This window comes from Tachysurus vachellii, chromosome 8, assembly GCF_030014155.1.
Source record: "Tachysurus vachellii isolate PV-2020 chromosome 8, HZAU_Pvac_v1, whole genome shotgun sequence".
Classification (NCBI taxonomy): Eukaryota; Metazoa; Chordata; class Actinopteri; order Siluriformes; family Bagridae; genus Tachysurus; species Tachysurus vachellii.
Window position 1 is genome coordinate 8,832,396 of NC_083467.1, and position 23,500 is coordinate 8,855,895.

Sequence of the window (23,500 nt, forward strand, 5' to 3'; positions counted from 1 at the left end):
TGTCACATGCCATGATTACTTCTAACAGCTTTTTATTGCCTCTTATGTTCTTATATTTAGCTAAACTGTGTAGCACCAGACTGTAGTCCAGTTGTTACGTAAAGGCTTATAATTAATTCTGATTCCAAGAACATGCTGACAGGTGAATAAACAAAAGCCCAGTATGTAGGTTGTTCTAACTACAAATTTCTTAAATGATCATTAGTCCAGGACTTATTCTATTTAAAAAGTTAGCTATTAAATTCACAGATGGCCTGAAGATGGCCTTGCGCTCCCAATTAATGTGGAAGATGTTGAGAGATGTTGTTGTTATTCAGATTTCAACTGGTACTTGCTGAGAATCCATGAAAAGTTGGGTGCTGGACAGTCGTGTCTAAAAGCAGGTCTTTTACAGAAGGGTAGCAAAATCACAAAATCTGAAATCTTCCTACTCCTATCAGTGTATGGCCAGATTAGGAGCTACACTGGACATGAAAGCTGACATACAAAGTGATATTTGTTGACTAATCCTAATCCGAAATCTTTTTAAAGTACACCAGAATTTAATATCATTATCTAAATTCAATTGTATTGTTCATTGTGTTCAATATGTGGCTACTGAGTTATTTACTTATTTTCTAGCTAGGCTTGTTTGTTCCTCGCTATTGGACAATGATGATTGATAATTCAAATATCCTAGATTAGCCTGTCACAGAAATATTTACAAATCAGCACAGTAATGTCTTACTGAGGCTCGTGCAGACTTACTGTCTAGAGGAGTGCTCATGCTTCACGGGCAGTGGCTATCACTTAGCTATAAACACAATGCTGTAACCTTGTGTGTGGCCTTTTGATACTTAGATGGGAAATGGCTGAAAGCTGAGCTCGAACGCTTGGACTGACTCAGCCAGGCTGACTGCCACCTTAAATGTGGGAGTGAAATTCAGTGAGTGAAGGAAACTTGTGTAATTAACTGCTGTCAGGCTAATGGATGTAAGCTAGCAGACCTATAGCTCCAATCATGGGTGAAATTCTACGTAAACAGACGTATAAATCATCATTTCGGTCGACTCTCTGCTCGCCACTTGTCAAAGGCCACTAGGAAAATGAGTAGAGACGGAGAATCTATAGTTTTACTGAGACTCTATGGGGAATCCATAGTGCCTGACTATGGGGACGGAAAAAAAAAATCTGTCGTCCTCAGACAGATATTCTACAGTGTTAGAAAAACATTTCTGAATTCATTATTTTTACATCCAATCATTTAAATGCAATGATAAAGTAATCCTGTGGACACAGCTAAAGGAAAGTATATTATTCAGCAGAAAATAACATCATACCCTAAACTCATGGATGATTAAAGCAGAAGAAACCTGAATGTGGACTATTTAAGGTTTATTATTAAACCTTAAAGTGCTACAGTGTACTGTATTCACAAATTGTTTATTATATATGATCCTGAACTAACATATATATCTTGTTGAGGATGTTCATGGCTGATAATTTGGTCATGGACAGGGCTAATTTAAACCTCCATTTGTTGCCGTAAATTAAGATAATTTAACGGCGCTCATGGAATAATTAAACCTAATTAAGTTCCCTAGCCTCTTTTAATCTCAGATTCCCAAAACCTCTCTGTCTCAAAGTGTGTTCTGTCTTCCAAAAGCTTCAAAGCTAAAGACTTGGACAGCCTGAAATTTACAGTTTTCAGCACAGAAGATATAAATGCAATGCACACACAGTCAACACGTGCTTTTTGCATTTACATTTACACCAATTAGCAGACACACTTCTCCAGAGTGACTTACATATACAATATCAAATCTATACAACTGAGCAGTTAAGGGTTAAGGGTCTTGCTCAAGGACCCAGCTGTGGCAGCTTAGTGTTCCTGGGATTCTGAACTCAAAACCTTCCAATCAATAGACCAACACCTTAATCACCACTGCATGACACCACATACAGCCACTGTATCTTCTAATGTATTTCGCCAACCTCTGTCCAACCATGTGATTCTACAATGATGCTTTGCTAGTAAGTCTCAGACGTTCCTCAGGTAAGAGGAGCTTTTGATTCTAGATTTGAATACGGTGTATATGATTAAGAGGATTTTTTTTCCCATATAAATTAACTCTGTATTTGAACAATGTATATGTTTTTTTTTTTTTGTGCGTATCAGTAGAAAGTCCCATCTATAGAGATGTGGCTCTGGAAAAGGGCATCTGTTAAATGCCGTAAATGTAAATGTATAAGTCTAAGCTGAAAGCCTGTCCCTCAAACAATCCCCTGTGACCAGTGGTGTTACATTATTTACCTAATATTTGTAATTTCTCAGATGAAAATGGATATTAAAGAGAAATAAAAACCATCTAGCAAATAAATAGAAATAATAAAAAAAAGAATCCCATTTTCTATTCCTGTCTTGTTTTAAACACGACCACAGTAGCTGCTCCACAGCAGTGGCTATGTGAATTACAAGCTCACAGCAGGCAGTGATACCTGTGGAAGCCACCAGCGGCAACACGTTTCAACATGTTGCTAAATTTAAACTGCGACTCTTTTTTTGATGTATCGTCTATTCGTTTAAAGAGACACACATTTTTGAATGCTCGAATAATGGAAACCCTGAACTTTGATGTTAATGATGAAGATGATGACGATGATTAATTGCATGTTAGCTAACTGGTTGTCAGCAATTAAATGGTAAGAACCATATATATGTACAGGCACAATTTCTAATCACATCAATGGAAGGATTTCTGATGTTTTTAATATGTATATTTCACATTTCTGGTAAATAATAATAATAACAATAATAATAATAATAATTATTATTATTATTATTATTATTATTATTATTATTATTATTATTGTTATTATTATTATACCAGATCATAAAATATATCACCAGAATTGGTACCACTGGTGTATAGAACTTTAGGACTCACATCTATTAATATATTTTCTGAGAAGCAAAACAAACTTGCTGATTAACACCTAGCTTTTCAAAATGTTCTCAGTATATCACCATGGTGTCCGTATTAAACAATGACAATGACATCATTTCTTACGATGATAGCAAAAGAATAATGTATAAACAATATGTTTTTGAACAGTTAGGTATTGTTCAGGGCTACTCAGCCATGCCTACTACAGGAACTTCCCAGGGATCTGGCTGAACACTGAATTGTTTTCTGAACTGTCTATTGCTCTTTAAATGTTTCTTGCACAGCTTGTGTTTGATATTTCTGAATCAAACTGCTTATTGTTTTCGTGCTGGAATAAACATTTTTTGCTCCAATAGCCCTAGTATATTGCTCATTTCTTAGATGGGTGCCATATTTTTACCTGCCAGTTTATAATGTTTGCACTGAGTTGATATTTTCCTGCACAGAAATTACCATAACTGTGCTGGCATGAGCACAGTGAGGAAGTAATATTTGATGGTTGTATTTTATGCCTGCTTTGTGTGTATTGCTTATCTGGTGAAGGTTTGACAGGAAGGTGTAATGCTCTGGGCAATGTTCTGCTGAGAAACCTTACATTTGTGTGGTTGTTATGTTAACATGTACCACCTACTAAATAATTGTTGCAGATCGAAGTACACTCCTTCATGGCAACGGTTTTCCCTAATGGCAGGTGTCCTCATTCAACAGACCCACTGCAAAAATTGTTCAGGAATGATTTAAGGAACACGACAGAGTTCAAGCTGTTGACTTAGCCTCCAAATTCCCTAGATCTTAATCTGATTAAGCATCTGTGGACAAAAAGTCCATTCCATGGAGGCCCCACCTCACGACTTACAGGACTTAATGGATCTTCTGTTAATGAATGCTACAGACATCACATCACACCTTCAGAGGTCTTGTGGAGTTCATGCCTCGATGGATCAATTTTGGTGACACAATGAGTTTATATAGGCAGGTGGCCTTGATGTTATGGATGATGGGTGTGTATTTGCAATTTGTTCTTCTTCTTATTGATTCATATTTAATGAAAAGCTGGAAAAGACATGAAAGAAATGATTTGACCTAAAGCAACCTAATACTCAACACATACTTATTGTTATTTAGGTTATAAATAAGCTCACAGGAAGAATACATCCATTAAAAAGATCCTTATGTGTCTGGTGGAACTCAGCCATTACTGCTGCTATTCTTGTACAGAGGTAAAAGACAACAACACTCTTTTTGAGCAAATGTGCACAGTCTGAATCTGAGATCAGTGTCACTTCATAATATATAATACACAACTCTAAGTATTTAATAAGCATGAGATAAGACCACGCAAATTACAAATCAATTATCGAATCACTCCGACTAAAAGGTTAATCAAAGCATAATTAACCTCAACCCGCAACTGGCAACACTCAGTAGCTGCTCAAGACTTTCATTTCTGTTTCTGGACGTCCACGCTGCAAACCGCAGCAACCACATTATCAACCTTCCTTGGGACTGTACTGTAGGAGGCAATAACGAGAAATGCAAACCACAAACCATCACCGAGGTCATGCAGGAAGAACTTTGATAAAAATAAAATAAAATAAAATAAAATAAAAAAATCATGCATATCCTTGATTGCTCCTATAATACTGTATATTGTTGGCTGTATTCTGTGTATGATCTGTATTCTGTGTTTTTACTTCTGTAAAAATTTTTTGCAGAATGCCTGTTCCAATATACCCCCCAAAATGATTTAATGTATTACAAATATGTAGCAGATCTGTTTCTGTTTAGTAGGCTGTATAGGATGAATAAGAGGCTATTCTGCTGGGCTTGTTTTGTTCTCCGGCTTTAGCAGCAGAACAGCCCAGAGGAACACTTGCTCATATTCGACTGGGCTGAAACCCTCATTATGCTCCATTAGGTACAGGGCTTGTAGCTTTCCTGGTTTACACTATTCCTGAAGACGCAGGGAATACCAGAGGCTTCTCTGAGAACACTAACTCCGCTAATACGCTACATCTTGCTTGGTGTAATTTCATATAGTGTTATTGTGTTATTGAACTTGCAGGGCTCTACTGTAAACGTACTGCAGGGGCTGATCTTTGCTTTTACTTTAATTACATTAGCTTAGTGGAAACTCTTAGAAACTTATTGAGGTGTGGAAGCTTTGGTAACAAATGTAATTAGATTGTATGCGGTACTAGAGGCATAAACCTCAGGCTTTTACGCAATGCTATATGCTTTTGATTCTTTAGACAATGATATAATTATTTAATGATATCACTGTATCGGCTACAATATCATACTATACAATTCAGTTTAGTAGCCTTTAATCAATATGTTACTGACTTTGTTCACATCTGGGGTCAGCCAGTTAATTCATAAGTGGCCTGACATAGAAAAGGTATCTTTTAATACAGTCATAACAATAGGTTATACCATTGCTAGCATATTTACAGTATTTTTTGTAGAATTTTTTTTTCTGATAATATATATATATATATATATATATATATATATATATATATATATATATATATATATATATATATATATACTAATAATTAGTAATCGATTTATAGTCATATATAATCAATATTAATCGATTTATCATTGTTGCCTTTTTATCTTTTTTTTTTAAAGGTAAACTACTGGACAATCTCCATGCATTATCCATACATCCAAAGTCTAATCCAATCTTGTCTTACACAGGGAGGCTGGAGACTATCTCAGGGGGCTCAGGGCACAAGATTGCTCACACACTAGGGACAAATTAGTGAAGCCATTCAGTTTGAGTCCAAAAACACGTCTTTGGACTGAGAAGGAAACCAGAGTAACTGATGGAAACCCTTGAAGCACAGGGAGAACTCTGCTCATTCAAGGCAGAGGTTTGAGACTTGAAATTGTAGAGGTGGTAAAGGCTTGACTTATTTTCTTGGTTGTCCTATACTTACATAGTATACATAATTTAGTGTTTTTATGTGTACATCACTTGCGTATTATTATAACCAAATAATCTGACTTGATTACAAATCCAAGAAAAAAACCTTACTTAATAACCCTGACATTTTTATTTAGGCCTTCAAAGAACTCATTACAAATCTTAAAGGTCTCTCCTCCAGCAAATGACTGTAATCAACAAGGCCCACTTAAAGAGTCCAATCATCTCCGTTTAGCATCCAATCAGGTTCAAGCAAATACATGAAAACTGATGTGCGTGTTAAAATTAAGAACATTTTTATTTTCAGTGTAATAGAATAATTTCTCATGAATATTTCCAGTTCCCTTAACGGTAGCACAGCATTCACAATTAAAGGTAGTAGTATACCAATTAATTAAGCATCATGTAAAATAATCTTAAGTTGTGTGTTTGAAAAAATGCTGCTTTTTCCTTTGGACAAACAGACATTTTGAGATTTACCTCTGCCATGACAGGGCAGGTTGGAAGTCCCTCTGCATTTCCTCAGACTGGCTTCCACAGAGAGTGAACAGGAGAGAGGATGCTCACACTTCTTGCCTGTCCAGCCCTCTTTGCAGTCACACCTTCCGCACTGACACTGTCCGTGGCCTACAGAAGCAATGAAGGATGCAAAATAAGCTGTGATGAGTTCTGCTCTGAAGACTGGAACTAACACTGCATGTCACTTTATACTTATGTGCGTTTCTATTTATATGATTTACAAAAGCTCTCTCTCTCTCTCTCTCTCTCTCTCTCTCTCTCTCTCTCTCTCTCTCTCTCTCTCTTTCTCACACACACACACACACACACACACAAAACTTTACCTAACTTCACTTCTCACAAATTTACTCCGCCTTTCCTTTCCAGAACTCATAGTCCTGACCGCTGATTTATGCCTCAAAATTAAACACAGATGTGTGAATGTTTTTCTTTCTTGCCTCATGTCTGTGAGCTCAAGCTTATCCAGCAGCCCTGTGTTTACTAAAGGAGGAGTAAAGTAGGGTCGAATAACATATGGACGGAGTACAGCCGTCCACCCTTATTGTTTCAGTCAAATCAGCATTTCAAAAACTATTTCAAGCAGTTACTCCATGCACACATCCTACTGTAATGTCCTTATTCCTTTAAGCAAAACAATGCAACAATTTACTTAGGCGTAGTTAAGTATTGTTAATAAAGCTATATGACCTCTGCATAAGCTTTTTACTATATAATTCTACATTAATCAATGTTGATGTTGGGTTAGCAAAGCATAAAGTTAAATGACATAGATTTTTGCTGGGTTGAGTTATGGGACTTTCCAGGCTGATCTGCAGTGCATGAATTTGTAGCTTAGTGCAGTTTTGGTGAGTCACGTAATTGTGAGTAATGTAAATTAGACAAATGGACGATTGTTTCGACTTTTTATCTCTTGACGTTTATACAAGATGCTCGACAGTGTGTCCTGTATTACGCTGCCATCACACTGTCTCACGAGGATGCTGGCTAGAACTCTCGTAATAAATTTAGGTGATTAAAACATGCATGGAAGAGTAGCGCAGTGGCTGTTGCAAAACACCAGCATTGTGTGATTGATTCTAAGCTCAGGTCTGACTTCATCATGCTGGATGTAGGAAAACTGTGTTAACGTGATATTTTCATGTGTGTATTATATGTGTGAGATTATGACAATGCTATGTCATTGAGGTGAACTATTCAGACAGGAGAGGATTTCCGAATGTACAGTATGTCTGTTAAATAAAGTTGCCTGGAAGTATGTTGTAGAAATTATGATCTATATTTCACACTAATGGCTTCAACTTATATATTCAAAGTTATTATTTTGACCATCTATTCTAAGCTTAAATGGCTTGATGATTAGTAGGTCACATGACCATAATATGATTGTAGACCAAACCTGAACCTGTGCTAGGAAACCAAAATCTTACTTAAATACTATCTAGTATTGCTTCTCTGACAAGTCTCTGACAAGTCTTTTTAAATAGTACATGTATTTCTTGTTCTGTATATTAAAATCATTTTTAACAGCTATGTGTTAATTTTGATGGGAGATATACAATTAGAGTATATTTGGAATATTGTCAATGTAGGTAAATAGGAGATACACATGCCTTGTGTTTTGAGTGAGTTTGGTTTTAATGTGTAACATCATCCTCCTTATGTTTTTTTTTACAAACCAGAATTTAAGCTAAATTACTCAAATTGTTAAGGTTTGTTGAAGCCTGGTAAACTTTATTGCACAACTAGCAAAAAACCAATAGTCGACTTGACATCGGAAGAATATTCTGAATGGCACTTATCAAGGGCTAACACAGGCATGGTTGTCACTATAAACACCAACCTTAACAATCCCACATATATTGTATACCTTAATCTGACAATATAAGCAAATCCAATTAGCACACAAAACCCACGCTTATTTTACCAGAGCAGAACTCGTCGGAGTATCTGTCATACGTGGCATGGCAGCTCCTCTCATCACACTCGCAAGTGTCTCCATGGATGTCACCCCAGTCCCCTGATGGATCTACATCATAGCAGGTACATTCTCCACATACACATGTCCCTGCCAAGAAAAATGGTAGATGGTAGAGCGAGTGTATGCCTTTTGTATGAAGACTTTATAGTTTTTCATAAACTTTACACAGTATATTTAAAAAGTACATGAAACCAAATGGCCATACTAGTGCCATTATCATGAGTACTGAATGCTGAACAGATCGTAACAGTTTTAAAATAAATAACCGATTAACCACAAAAAGAATGTTTATTTCATAAGTCTGTATATCTGAAATGCTTCTGAAGGAATGAAGTGGCTTTGGCCAGCTGCCAAACGTTCTGGACCAGTTTTGCGGAGGAACAGAGTCAGGGGAAACACCTCCACTTGGATGCACCCGAGCCAAGCTGCTACTCTTCTCAGAAACCCATTTTCTCTCATCTGCTCCAGTGAAGAGAGGGCACATGGATAACCCTGCCATCTGCCAGCCTCGTCCTGCTGCTGCCACTGATCTGACCTGCAATAACCTTAAAGCCTATGTGTACTTAGAGAATGCTCTGTCTTATTTAATGCACATTCGCAACACATTCTCGTTAAGGAGGATATGTGTTATTTAAATAATGACTGTCTGTCTGTCAGGGCAGGGTGGCACAGCGGGTCCATGATTCCATCCTGAGGTCAGGGGACTGACTTCTCTAAATTGTCCCTGGGAGTGTATATATGTGTAAAAGTGTGTGCATGTTTGTGCATGGTGGAATGCAATCTAGGGGTGTGGATTTCCATCCAGATTCAATTCAGGTTGTGATTTCTAGCATTGGCATCCTAGTAACTAAACTACTGGGAACACTTTCCAATAAGACTACACTAATAGGCAAATAATCAGAACTAATCCCTGGATTAATACTTACATACAGTAAATAGGATCTAATGGTGAGTTGAGACATGTACTATTCATGAACTAATAAAGAGCTAACCTTAAATACGAGTCTTATGAATTCATTCTTAAATAACAACCACTTGAAGTACACATGAGAGTGTGTGCCATGGGAGGGATGGCATTATAGATGGGATGGCTTTATAGACATTCTGCTAAATAAATAAGTTACTGTATTCATTTCAGCCTTGTTGGTAAAAGAACAGAGCCTTGGACCAGAGCCACCTAGATTGCGTGCTGGTACTACAGTGGGATTTGAAGAGAAATAGATAGAGAATGATGCAGGGTTGCAATGAAATTATTGGTGTTCATTATTAGTTCAGGGAAGTGATGGCTCAAGTGGTTAAGGCTCTGGGTTGATGAGTGGAAGGTTAGGGTTCAAGCCCCAGAACTGCCAAGCTGCCTCTGTTGGGCAATTAAGCAAGGCCCTTAACCCTACCTGCTCCAGGGCTGTGGTATCATAGCTGCCCCTTTGCTCCAACCACAAACTCCTTAGTTAGGATATGTGAAGGAAATAATTCTTCACATATATACTTAATTACATATATACCTAATTGTGTTAATATACACAATATTTCTTACTTTGCTGTAAGGTATATGTGATGGAAATAAAGATATCTATGCCTTCCAATTTCATTAATTATTACATTATATAATATATTCAGTCCCCTGGTGGTCCAGCTGCAGGATCCCACACATTCAATGCCATCCTGGGTTCGATTACTGGGCAGGGCGCAAAACCAACCACTGAAGGGTTAACTCTCAAAAGCAGGGCTAAAAATGGGACGGTTGTATCAGGAAGGATATCCGGCGTAAAACCTGTGCCAGGTCAAATATGCAGACCAGATGATCCTCTGTGGCGACCCAGAACAGAGAGCAGCTAAAACAACAACATCATATTAATATATTCTTTCTCACAGATCAGCTTTGAATTAGTTTCCCCCTACATGCTAATTAATACATTAACTAACAAACATGTACCAACGTGTATTTCAGATGTTTGTTATTCACGCATGAATTCATACGACTCATACTGTAGCTCTTCATTAGTTCATGATTAGTACATGCTACAACTTATCCTTAGCTCATATTTATTGTAAAATATTACCATCTACTGTATATTAACTGTTGATTTATTGCTACTTACTGTATAGATTTTCTTACAATTCAGATATTAACAGTTCATTTGACCTGCACTGAATCATCTAAAAGTTTAAAAGAGATGCTGTTGACTGAGGTTTCTGTTTAATGAATAAGCTATTTCTGGGACTGGGAGGTTGAATGGCTAAATGTAAAAAGGATGCTGGTGTTTAACTAGATACCAGCGATCCACTGAGAGCTATTAACTGCAAAGGAAAATGGGTAATTGAAGCCCAGGAATAGAATACTAAAATAGAAGAGGCTGAAGACTGACAAAGTGTTTCAATTTTGTCCTGAAACAAACAAATTTGGTGTTTTTTTTTTTTTTTGAAAGCAAAGCAAACGAATCTATTTCAAATGCCGTCCATCTGTTTCATGTAGGTTTCTCATTGTGTATAAAATCTTCTGTATCTTTAACTGGGTGCAGTATGTTTTACATTCCAGACAAAACTGAGCATGTCCTTTGTACTTAAATGTTCAGTGAATTGTTCAGTCTAAAGCTATAAACAATCTCCATTACAGGGACATTAATAGGAACAGCTCTATGTCAGGGATGCGGGGATAAAATAAACCCAAATGCAGGATAGCAAAAAAAAAAAAAAACAACAGGATTTAATATATAAAAAACACAGAACAGGAACACAGACTAATGACAAGACGGCAACAGGACAATGACAGAGGATTCCGTGCTGCCATAGGCAACGCGGCACGGTTAAATACACATGACAGTCAACACATAAGGAACAGGTATACAGACGCGGGCAGGAAGAGACAAGAGCGGGGCAGACATGTGACACAAAACATAAACAGATGCACATGGACAAAGTCCGGGCTGAGTCCTGACACGCTACCCCATACATCTTCTGTCATGCTAACCAACAGCTAATCATGTGGCAGCAGAGCAGTGCATAAAATCATGCAGATGCAGGTCAAGAGCTTCAGTTACAGTAATGTTCACTGCAAACATTAGTATGAGGAATATGTGGTCTCTGTGACTTTGTGAAATGGTTGTTGGGTCTATGTTGGTTCAAATGTGGCCAGACTGGTTTGAGCTGGATGAAAGGATATAGTAATATAGTAATGCAAATAAAAACTGTGGTGAGAAGAGAAGCCTCTGAAAATAAACAACATGGTGAACTGTACAACAGCTGCACTGGGCTCCATTTCTTTTAGTTAACAGGAATCTTATTCTACAATGGACACGGATTCACCAAAACCGGACAGTAAAGGGTGGTATTTTTTGCAAAAATTTCTGTGAAGTAATTTTTTTTTATATTTATATATTTTTTTATATTATGGTCAACATTCTTGCTTAAGGGTCCAGCAGTAGTAAATCAGCAGCATTGGGATTTAAACTGATGACCTTCAGATCAGACCTCCAAAGTCATAGCCGCTGAGCTAACTCTCTTGATTTGGGCATATCAACCTCCCTCCATCTGCTTTGATCTCTTTGCATGAATCGAACCATTACAAGCATCCAGTGATGTGAGAGACAGAGGGAGAAAAAGAGCGAGAGAATTTCTCTCTCAGTTACAAGATGATTTCACTGATTAGTTAGCGCTACAGGCATTGCATAAACCTTGCTCATAACATTTTGCAGAAGACTGCCTGTCAGAATCCGTTCTCCCTTCAGAAATCAGAATAATCCAGAAACGATGCCTTAAATACGGAGGCACTGATTATACGCATATACACTGATTATACGCATAAAAGATACGTATCATTTCTAAACTGTACAAATAACTCTGATATAGTGCAAAGACAATCATTTTCTTCCTAATTACCAAATCATTTACTTGTGTAATCTTGTGCTAGTGATTCCTTGAAAGATTTTTTTCTTCTATCCCATCCCTTTTCTTGACTTTTCTCCTCGGCTCTAAGCACTAGTCCGGGAACAGAGCCAAGAGGGGTCCCGTGCTCATCTATACCTGTCAACTACAGTTACTTATGCAGTAAGAGGCTGGGATGTGGCACTACGCCAAACACAACCCATGTGTCTTCTCTCAGGAAAACCCCTCTATTGTACTCCTGCACTAACACTACAGAATCACTGCAATAGCACCTCTATCAGCTGTCTAAGCAGAATCAGGACAGTGCTGCATGAGACAACAGACCTCGGTTACTGCAGATCTTGCCATCTGGAGACGTGCATCTCTGCTTGCTTTCCCATGGGCTGATGTCACACTGGAATTCACATTTATCTCCATGCCAACCAGCCGAGCAGTAACAGTTTCCACAGTAACACATTCCATGGCCTGCAACCAAAGATGACAGGAGAGAGAGAGAGAGAGAGAGAGAGAGAGAGAGAGAGAGAGAGAGAGAGAGAGAGAGAGAGAGAGAGATCACAGCCAGTCGAGTATCAAAGTTGCATGACTTTCTATCATTCTTGTCACCCCAAAGAAAATATTACATTGTATGTTAGCCTGTTATTTAAATGCAGTTTAAATTAAAAACGTCTGAAACCTCCAAACTGTTGATCGACAGTCTCCTAAAAAGCCCCAGTAGCCAGACAGAATACCCATTTTCCCAAATTAACTCATAATGTAGTTAATTGAAGTGAAGCGACTGGGGCTGCAAAGTCTCTGAGAGAGTATAAGGTGGCTATCTCTATTAGATATAATTAACCTTGGCTAAATGAGAGCTGCTGTCCTTATAATTGCAACCAACATTTAACAGCAAATATAAACAGTGGTGTGAAAAAGTGTTTGCCCCCTTCCTGATTTTGTTTGTCACACTTTAATGTTTCATATCATCAAGCAAATTTATTATTAGTCAAAGATAACACTAGTAAACACAACATGCAGTTTTTAAATGAAGGTTTTTATTATTAAGGGAAAACAAAATCCAAACCTACATGGCCCCTTGTGAAAAAGTGCTTGCCCCCTAAACCTAATAACTGGTTGGGCCACCCTTATCAGCGAGAACTGCAATTTTGGTTCACACGTCTTTGCAGAACTGTTTTATCCCTTGTATGTTGTTCGTATTTTTGTTACTCAGCCAGTGTTCGTGGGTCTGTTGGACCCGCTGCATTTTTGGGTTTTTAATTCAACACAATCAAAAATTTTATGTTAAAATACTCTACAGATGTTTACTTCATAACAAATTACAAGCAATATAAACAGCATTTATGGTTAATATTTGCCCTTTAGCTTTATTACATCACATTTTTTAATTAAAGTGCTACTCATTTTTTGTTATTTTTTAATAAAATGTAATAAAAAAAAAGAAAATCAAATTTAATCAAGTTATGAGTGGAAAAAATCAACAAATTTACAAGGAAGCAAAGTTTTTCAAAACTATTGATGTTAATGAATATGGGTCCCACAGACCCGAACACCATACAGGGGTTAATTTAGCCACATTGGAGGGTTTTTGAGCATGAACTGCTTTTTTAAGATCATGCCACAGCATCTCAATAGGATTCAGGTCAGGACTTTGACTAGGCCACTCCAAAGTCTTCATTTTGTTTTTCTTCAGCCATTCAGAGATGGACTTGCTTGTGTGTTTTGGTTAATTGTCCTGCTGCAGAACCCAAGTTCGCTTCAGCTTTGGAACTCTGCCATGCAGGCCATTTTTGCCCAGTCTCTTTCTTATGTTAGAGTCATGAACACTGACCTTAACTGAGGCAAGTGAGGCCTGCAGTTCTTAGGATGTTGATGTGGGGTCTTTTGTGACATCTTGGATGAGTCATCGCTGTGCTCTTGGGGTAATTTTGGTCGGCCACTCCCGGGAAGGTTCACCACTGTTCCATGTTTTCACCATTTGTGGATAATGGCTCACACTGTGGTTTGCTGGAGTCCCAAAGCTTTAGAAATGGCTTTATAACCTTTTCCAGACTGATTGATCTCAATTACTTTCTTTCTCATTTGTTCCTGAATTTCTTTGGATCACTGCATGATGTGTAGCTTTTATGGGGAGTGACATCTGCTCCGCGTGGACTCTCCACTGGTGTCCCACAGGGCTCAGTACTTGGTCCTCAATACACAACTTATCTTCTCTTTCTCACCCACAGATGCCACAGCTTCTGACCGGATCTCAGCATGTCTGGCAGAAATTTCATCATGGATGACTGCTCATCAGTTAAAGTTCAATCCTAGCAAAACTGAACTGCTGTTCATCCCAGGTGATTCATCCCCAGGTCATGATCTTGCTATATCCTTGCACAACGATCTGATCTCCCCTTCAGCCACAGCTCGCAACCTTGGGGTAACCATGGACAATCAACTGTCCTTTTCCTCTCATGTTGCTAATGTGACTCGCTCATGTCGGTTTCTTCTCTACAGCATTAGAAGGATTCGGCCATTTCTGTCCACACAGGCTGCTCAGGTACTTGTTCAGTCTCTTGTCATTTCTAGACTGGATTACTGCAATGCACTGCTTGCAGGTCTACCTATGAACGCAATCCGTCCTCTGCAAATGATCCAAAATGCAGTTGCACGGCTTGTTTTCAACCTGCCAAGTTCTCGCATCCCTCCACTGGTTTCCGGTAGCTGTACGCATCAGATTAAAAACACTGATGCTGGCCTACAAAGCCAAAAATGGACCAGCTCCCTCTTACCTCAAAGCCCTCATCACTCCTCGCAATGCACCCCACACCCTCCGATCTACCAGCAGTGCTCGACTGGTTCCACCATCTCTCAGGGTAAGAGGCAAGTATACTACAAGAATCTTCTCTGTTCTGGCACCAAGGTGGTGGAATGGACTTCCCCTAGAGGTCCGGACAGCTGAGTCACTGGCTATTTTCAAGCGGCGGTTGAACTACTTATTCAGGAAACACTTCAACTAGCAATTCTTTCCTTATCTTTTGCATTTAAAAAAAAAACAAAACACCTTTGACACTTTTTCATTGTAACTTTGAACAAATGTTTTAAACTCATGGTATCTTAAGTATGTAACTTAGTGATCCAGCATTAATGTATTCAATGTTAGAGATTTAAGCACTTATGTACCTCGCTCTGGATAAGGGCGTCTGCCAAATGCTGTAAATGTAAATGTAAATGTTTTAAAGATCTTTTGGTCTACTTCACTTTGTCAGTCTGATATCTTATTTAAATGATTTCTTGATTGTGAACATGTGTGGCAGTAATCAGGCCTGGGTGTGGCGAGAGAACTTAAACTCAGGTGTGATAAACAACAGCTAACGTATGCTTTAACGGGTGGGGCTGGCAAACACCTTTTCACACATGGCCATGTGGGTTTGGGGAAAAAGTGCGACAAACATGCAAAAAAATAAAAAAATCAGTTAGGGTGCAAACACTATTTCACACCACTGTACTTCTTTCAATATCATGAATTATACATTAGAATGAAAAGAAACAGCACTTTATTCATAATGCATTCAAATCCATTGTGCAACAGAAGTACAGAGGAAAAAGGGGGGGGGATTAAACTGTAGCATTCCTTGTGCTGGGGTGACACCATCACCTTTCCTACTCTGAGTAAGGATCATTTACATAGAAAGGTGTCACATTAAAGCTTTTAAAGGTGATTATGGTCTAGAAAGCTATGTTAAAGCTATGTAACTGTACATCCACAGATAAATACAAAAAAGGTCGTCATATTGCACATAATAAGATGTTTTTTCCTATTACATATGTGATAACACACATGAATCTGCGATGCAGATGTACAACGTTCAACGCATAACATGAAATGAATCATTAACCATCAAAGTTACGATATAGTGTTTAATATTAGATAAAAATGTAGAGTATTGTTTTTCTCCTGAGCGTGCTCAGTACCTGACCTTAACCTCATCCTTTTGTGAATCGAGCATGTATTATAAACGTGTGATATTATTTTCTATGCACTTTATGCATTAAATTAGATTACATGCACAGCTAGTGACTCATTTAAAAAAGCCTAAGCAGTACAGTGAAAAGTGATATGACAGGTTTATGAAGACTATTCAACTATTTATTCATCTACGGTGGAATAAGTGTTGTACAATCTATTTTAGCATCCCGGAAATTAATTAGGAATTAATGATCAGCATGTAGTGCCTTAATCAATTAGAATGACATGATGTTAGGTTACATTTGAGAGACTTATCATGTATGTTAAGGAGCGATAATCAATCACTCCCTCAAAAAATAAATGCTTCTCTTTTTTTTTTAATGAACAAGACCAAAAAACACAGCTTATTACGTTATAGAGAAAAAAGACTGAACAAAATCCTCTGTCCTGAAAACTGTCAAGTGGCAAGTGGAAAAATGTACCGATTGTTACAAAGCACGGACACAGAGACCCCTTCTATAAATGTTACATAACAGAAAACTTTATTATATCAATCATTATATATTTTTCTTTCATATTTTATAATAATAATAATAATAATAACGATGATAATAATAATAATAAGAATAATAATAATTATTATTATTTTTATTATAATTATTAGTATTATTATTATTATCATCGTTATTATTATTATTATTATTATTATTATTATCATCGTTGTTATTATTATTGTTATTATTATTATTATCAATAATAATACTAACAAAAATAATAATAATAATAATAATAATAATAATAATAATAATAATAATAATAAGCCTAGATTAGATTGCGGTATGTCTGCCGATACTGTAAGTCCATGTGAATTGGCTGTTACTATGGAAACAATAAGATATTAGGATGAGTGCATTATTAAAAACCTAGATTTTAATAAAAATAAATAAATAAAAAAGCTAGTGTCAGAGCCCTGCAGTTAGAAAACATGAATCAGCCGTTTCTGATGTCCATAATGCTGTGGTACAGCAGTACTACACAGTTAGTATGATGCTAGAGATGTGAAAAACTGAAGTAGAACTGGATGATTAGGGATGCGTACCTCCACAAACCTCCCCTGAATCCTCATCTATGCACTGGCTGTCGTCACACTCACAGTAGTGGCCACTGATGAGACCTTTGTCATTGGGATTGTGGCAAATGCAGCTGCCGCAATGACACGTTCCTGTTGGTCTCACACACGCACACACACACATGCAGAAATCCTTTCAGTACCACTTATCACTCAACACGCAGGCATGCACATATACAACTAGACATGCACAGAGTTCACACATAAGCCTATAAGCGGACCCCTGACACCTAGCAGCAAAATTATATAAATACCCAGCAGGCATTAGGCCACACACACACACACACACAGGGAATTCAAGGAGGACTGGAATGTTGGAGTGTTGGAAGCAAGTGCTCAGAAGTTGCTACCACTACGTAAATATAATCACACACACACACACACACACACACACACACACACACACCATGCACAAATCAAACGCTGGATTACACAGAATAAATGAAGCACCACATTGGGAGAAATACAAAGAGAGTTCAGTATTAAAACTGCTTTAAAAATGTCCTATGGAATATTCCGGTCTATTCACAGTAGCAGGAATGTTAATGGGAATCAGATGATGTGCAGCTCAGCAGGCCAGGGGCAGGTGTAGCAGCAGGGGGTATGACAGCTGGGTCTTTCCCCTTAGAAGTCAGGGTTAGAGGTCATGAAGGAGGTCATTACGACCACACCCTAGAGTTTATCGGTTTTGTCAGTGTGCTGACATCATGTGCACAGCCACACAAATCAGTATGTTTGTTCAATAACATTTCCAGATCAACACACAGTGAAGGTTAAATCCTGTACAACAACAATGTTGTCTTTAAATTGCAGATTCATTTTCAATTCAGACTTTCAAGACATATATTTCAACATGACTAGAAGTCGGATCATGTAATAAGGCTATCAATACAATCAGTATATGATTCAGTATATGAATCAATATATGAATCAGTATATGAATCAATATATGAATCAGTATATGAATCAGTATTTGAATCAGTATTTGAATCAGTATTTGAATCAACTTTTCAAAGATAAGAAAATAATATTGTGTTTGTATAAGTGCATGCATGCATTTCATTCAGGGTGGTGACTTCATAATTATTGGCACCCTTTAGAAGAATAGATAAGAATGACTACAAAAAACACAATGATTCAAATTTTCCATTCTAATATAAAGACAGACTTCTTACATTTCCTCTGGGAACGTTTATAGTCTCTGAACATCATAGTTTTTTGTTCTCCAAACATATGAGGCAAAATTATTGGCACCCTTAAAATTGTAAACACATTCTCTGCAGACAAAAAAAGCACACAAATGGAACCATAAAAAAATTCTGCAGTAGTTGCCAGGGATTGGACCCGTGAGCATACTGACTTCCCACACAGTGATGAGATACTGAGGGAGGCAAAGCAAAATCCTAAGATGACAGTTTCAGAATTGCACGGTTTTATTGGATGCTTGGAGTTGTCAGGATTTAATAATAATTTTAGATGTTACATCCACAATCACAAGCTGTTTTCATGCATTCCCTGTACATTACCAGTCCACTAATTCCTCAGTTACTGTTGTGTGTTTTGGCCAGATAAGAATAATTTTTTGGCCAAAAATGCCATCAAGAATTTGGAAACATAATGCAGAGGATACAGAGAAAAGCCCCTGGTACCTAATGTAAAATATAGAGTTGGATTCTTAATGGTTTAGGGCTTTTTTTTTAAGCCAGTGGTCTATAAGCCAGTGTTAAAACTGACAGCACCATGAATCCCACTAAGAACATTTTAGCCCCTAAACAGGGTTCTTCTGCCAGGAAGTTATGAGCAAACCTAAAAATATAGCTTGTTCTGCATTGATGATTGTTCTATTAAGGGCTTTATGTCTTTATTAAATACTACAAGAAGAGACTCTTGTTGTTTTAAATCTCCAGGGCAGACTTCGGGTAATATTAGTTGCAGGACTGCCAATACTTTTAAAGTTTTGAAAGAACTCTTGAAAGTCCAGCGAAAAAAAAACTGAATACTGCTGAATGTCTTAGATGGTAGAATGAAGTGGACAGCATCCCGAGCTTAAATTCACAAACTAAAGGTGCAATCTCTCTCTCTCTCTCTCTCTCTCTCTCTCTCTCTCTCTCTCTCTCTCTCTCTCTCTCTCTCTCTCTCTCTCTCTCACTTTCTCTCACCTGCATTGGAGCACACCACTCCCTGAGCATTGCGGCAAAGGTCTTTGCTTTCCCGCTTAGAGAGCTTGCAGTTTTCCTGGTACTGACAGGCTTCTCCAAACCAGTCATCATCACACTCACACTTACCACAGTCACATGTTCCATGACCTGCAATGAGACACACACACACACACACACACACACACACACAGTTTATAGCTATTGATTATTTGGAATAGAAGGTAAATTCCTAAATCCCAGTTGGTAAATGAAATGGCTGGGTGGAGAACGACATTATGTCCCTGGGTCACATTAGCTCGAGATCGATTTCATGATAGGTTTCAGATTTGTAAAGCATTTGGAGAAGGTGTGAAGGGCAGAGTGATGTACAAGCCAATAACACCCCTCCCTTTGTACTGGCTTTATTGTGCTTCACTATTGCAACACCATCATAGTGTGTTTGTGTAAGTGTTTGTGTGTATGTGTGTGGGTGTGGGGGTGTGGGGGTAGGAGGGGGTGCGCAGTCAACTCTTATTTCATTGATTTCAGACTGTCAGATATTTATAGAATTCTATTCTATTTTGATTTTACTAAAATATTTACTTAACCTATCAGCAAACAGTTTTGTGGGAGCTGAGTGGTTAAAAAAAACACTGGCCTACAGATTGGAAGGCTGTAAATTCAAATCCCATCACTGCCAAGCTGCCTCTGCTGAACGGTCAGTTGTATAAAATGCTCGGTTGTATAAAATGAGATAAAGTCACTCTTTTGTTAAATGCCATAAATGGAAATATTTTCAGTCAGGTAAATGAGCAGGGAATAAGACACTTTGGGACAATAGCCCTAGCTGACTTGCTAAAAATAAATGTATATAAACAGGAAAGGGATGGTGTTGTGAAAACTCCTGATTGAACATCTATAGCCAAGGCTCATATGTAGATTATAGATATATTTTTTTTACTTTTTTTTTTTTTTTACAACACTTTAATTAACACATGCTTAAATGTTCCATTACCGATTACTGTGTATAAACAAGGTTTACGCTCTTTTTTGCAGTAAACTGAAAATCGAGCCGCTCCTCCTATTGAAAAGGATCAATAGATATAAGAAGAAATAGGAAGCGATATCAGGATGTGATGTGATATTTTATTTAACATGTAACATATGGTGTGATATTCTATGACCTTTTTTCATTCTTATTATTTCTATTCATTCAATCTTTTTTTTCTTTTTTTTTTTTTTTTTTTTTTTTTTAAATTGTTCCTTAAATATAATCTTTTTATTTGCAGAGTCTTGTAGGAGTAAGCCAAGATTTTATGTTACTGAAAGTTTTATACTGTATATAACTGTGTATGTGATTTAAACTTAACAGTTTAATCTTCAGTCTTGAAATCTAATTGTATTAATGCACAATACACTAAAAAAAACAGAAGACTTACCCAGAGCAAGTAAACCCTGTTCACACAGAGATCTGTAATCTGGATATTTTAGTATATCATGGTATAAGAAGTGCTTTCTCAGAAGGATCAGATAAAAAAAAACTTTGCTAAGCTCCAACTTAACCCGTCTAAAACAGATCAGTACTGGATCAGTAATAGATCATGTACTCTTCATAATAAATATTTTCATTATCAGAGCTTATTCTTCTTCTTGGTTTCTTTCTGGTTTACGCCTCACAGCTGCTTTTCAGTATTTTTCTTGTGCCTTTCTCTTGCTCGGTAGATTGTGTTATGAATTATTCAAACGTTTAATGAAAACGAATGCCTCCTGAAATGCATTTATTCTCAAGGCATTTTCAAATTATTCCAAGGTGAAGACAAAAACCAATCGACTCAAAGCCTCAGTGGTACATTAACCAACACAGAGCTCAGATTGAGCCTCTGTTCGTGTGACTCTCACATGCTTGTGTAAATGTACAACAAAGCCAATGTTAATGCGCTTTGATGCCCCCGATAGCATGGAACACATTAATGAAAAACAGAAAGGACTTTAATCCTACATAATCAAAAGCCCTCCTGCAATGCCACACTCATCTCCTCAGGGTTAGCGTCCATAATGCAACCTGACACTGCTGCTCAAGGCCAGAACGCATCATTTTCCTCTCACGCTTCACAAACCCTGTTCAACCTTCTGAAAAGATGAGAAAATGGCTTTTGTGGCTTCTATTGATATCTGTTGCCTTTTTTTTTCTTTGTAAAGGTTAATAATTGTACTTCAAGAGTTTTTAATTGCTTTTTTTAATTGCACAGTATAATCTGCACCTTTTTAGTGGAGACTTGCCTTTTTTGTATGGCTAAAGATGATATACAGAATGCTGGATGCATTTTATTAATTGTGGGGGGAAAAAATGGTAAAAACAATATTATAGACCAAATGGATGAAAGTGAAAATAAAATAATAATTATTATCAGTTATTAGAGTTGCCACTGTGCTGATACTAGCAAAAACTAGCTCAGGGAATAAAATGAACAAATTAGATCTGACACTTTAAAAAATCTAATCATTTGCATATTATTTTTAGGCTTGATTTTATTGTTTTTATATGTAATGGTTTAATATAGTTGCAATGTAAGTATAACATAATATAATAATTTTGTATAAAAATCATTTTTTAATTTTAAATATTGATTGGTCATTTGTATCTGCTGAAAGTCCAGGTTTTGGTATCAGTATCAGTCAAGAAAAAAGTGAAAATTATTCATTATAATCGAAAAATATTTATTAAAGGAGAAAGTAAAATGCTCATTAAGATATAAGCATGAAAAAGAATGGAGCAGTTTTATAAGGTGTACTTATAGAATAAAATTAAAGAATGTGTTTAAATCCCAATAGAAACTCTAATTGGTGCAAATAATCTTGATATGGAAGAGTTTCATATAAGGAACAGAAGGTAATAGAAAATGATTAAAACTTATTGTAAGAAATGTTTCATGAGACCAATAGACTTTTAGCTCCTGCCTACCCTAATACTTAAAAATAGTTAACATACAGTATGACTTGTTCTCTTTAGTAGTTACTTGTAGGTGATTCTACACTCTGGGTAAACAGAATGCTGTGTAATGTTCATGTCCTTGTTTGACTTTTCCCATTGCTCATACTTTACCTGGGGTTAACAGTTACTCCTAGCTATTCACCATCAGATATTTCACACTGTACAACCCTAAACCCTGGCTTCGGGTTTTTATTTGTATATCTGTGGCACCAACAACCATGATTAGATTAAATACAGCATGAAACCACTTTAAATATGTCACACCAGGCGTTATAGAGGTACCCGTTAAGTCAGATCCTTAAATATTTGTTTGTTTCTGACAGCCATACAATTTGCTAAACAGACTTTCTGACTAGCTGTAAAACATAAAACTGTCTCCTTTTCAATCCAATTGATTTTCCACCACCATTTATTTACAAAACAAGCAGTTTTCGGTGACTGCACGAAGCGCATGATATCAGACACGTGCTGTTCAATTTCCAATTGGGTGTCTGTTGCTAAGCAACTAGCCGTAACATTCTAACACCAAGTTTCACGTTTGGCGTGTGTGTGTGCATATTTGGCACCATGGTGCGGGGTTAAAAAAAGCTAAAGCTGTGCTAATCCTACTTCAGTGCAGAGTTTCATAACCCTGAGCAAAAGGCAGGGCTAACTTCTCTGTGTCTAAAACTTTTTTCTACCCGGGTTAAAAGCATGGTTAGAACGACGATAGCCCGGGGATGATAACCCTTTTGCTAAAAATGAATCAGTAAATATCACAGACACCGTTTGCAGTATATACATTATGAATTCATCTCTGTGTCTTTAGCCAAAACATATCGTACAGCTTCGAACACTCGGCACTCTAATCCATCAGATAAATTTGACGTTTCTTTAACGGCACTTTCATCAGTCAGAAACTGTATCCCTGTTCTCATTACTGTAGTGCCTGAGCTCCTTCTCACAATCCTTCACTGCTTTAAAGCTAATCTTGGAGATTAGACAAAATACAATACAAAACAGAGGAATCATGTGTTTTCTGTTTCCAGCTAACCACTGCTGGAGATGTTGC

The 23,500-nt window shown here is 37.3% G+C and overlaps 1 protein-coding gene across 1 annotated transcript in view; it reads right to left on the bottom strand.

Annotated features, from left to right (window-relative positions):
- itgbl1 (integrin, beta-like 1) overlaps nucleotides 1–23,500 on the bottom strand; it is a 55,075-nt gene that overhangs the window by 19,526 nt on the left and 12,049 nt on the right. Inside the window, 5 exon segments of the mRNA XM_060876094.1 lie at nucleotides 6,346–6,492; nucleotides 8,309–8,449; nucleotides 12,569–12,709; nucleotides 17,290–17,412; nucleotides 19,479–19,625. Of these exon segments, the coding sequence (XP_060732077.1) occupies nucleotides 6,346–6,492; nucleotides 8,309–8,449; nucleotides 12,569–12,709; nucleotides 17,290–17,412; nucleotides 19,479–19,625 (699 nt within the window).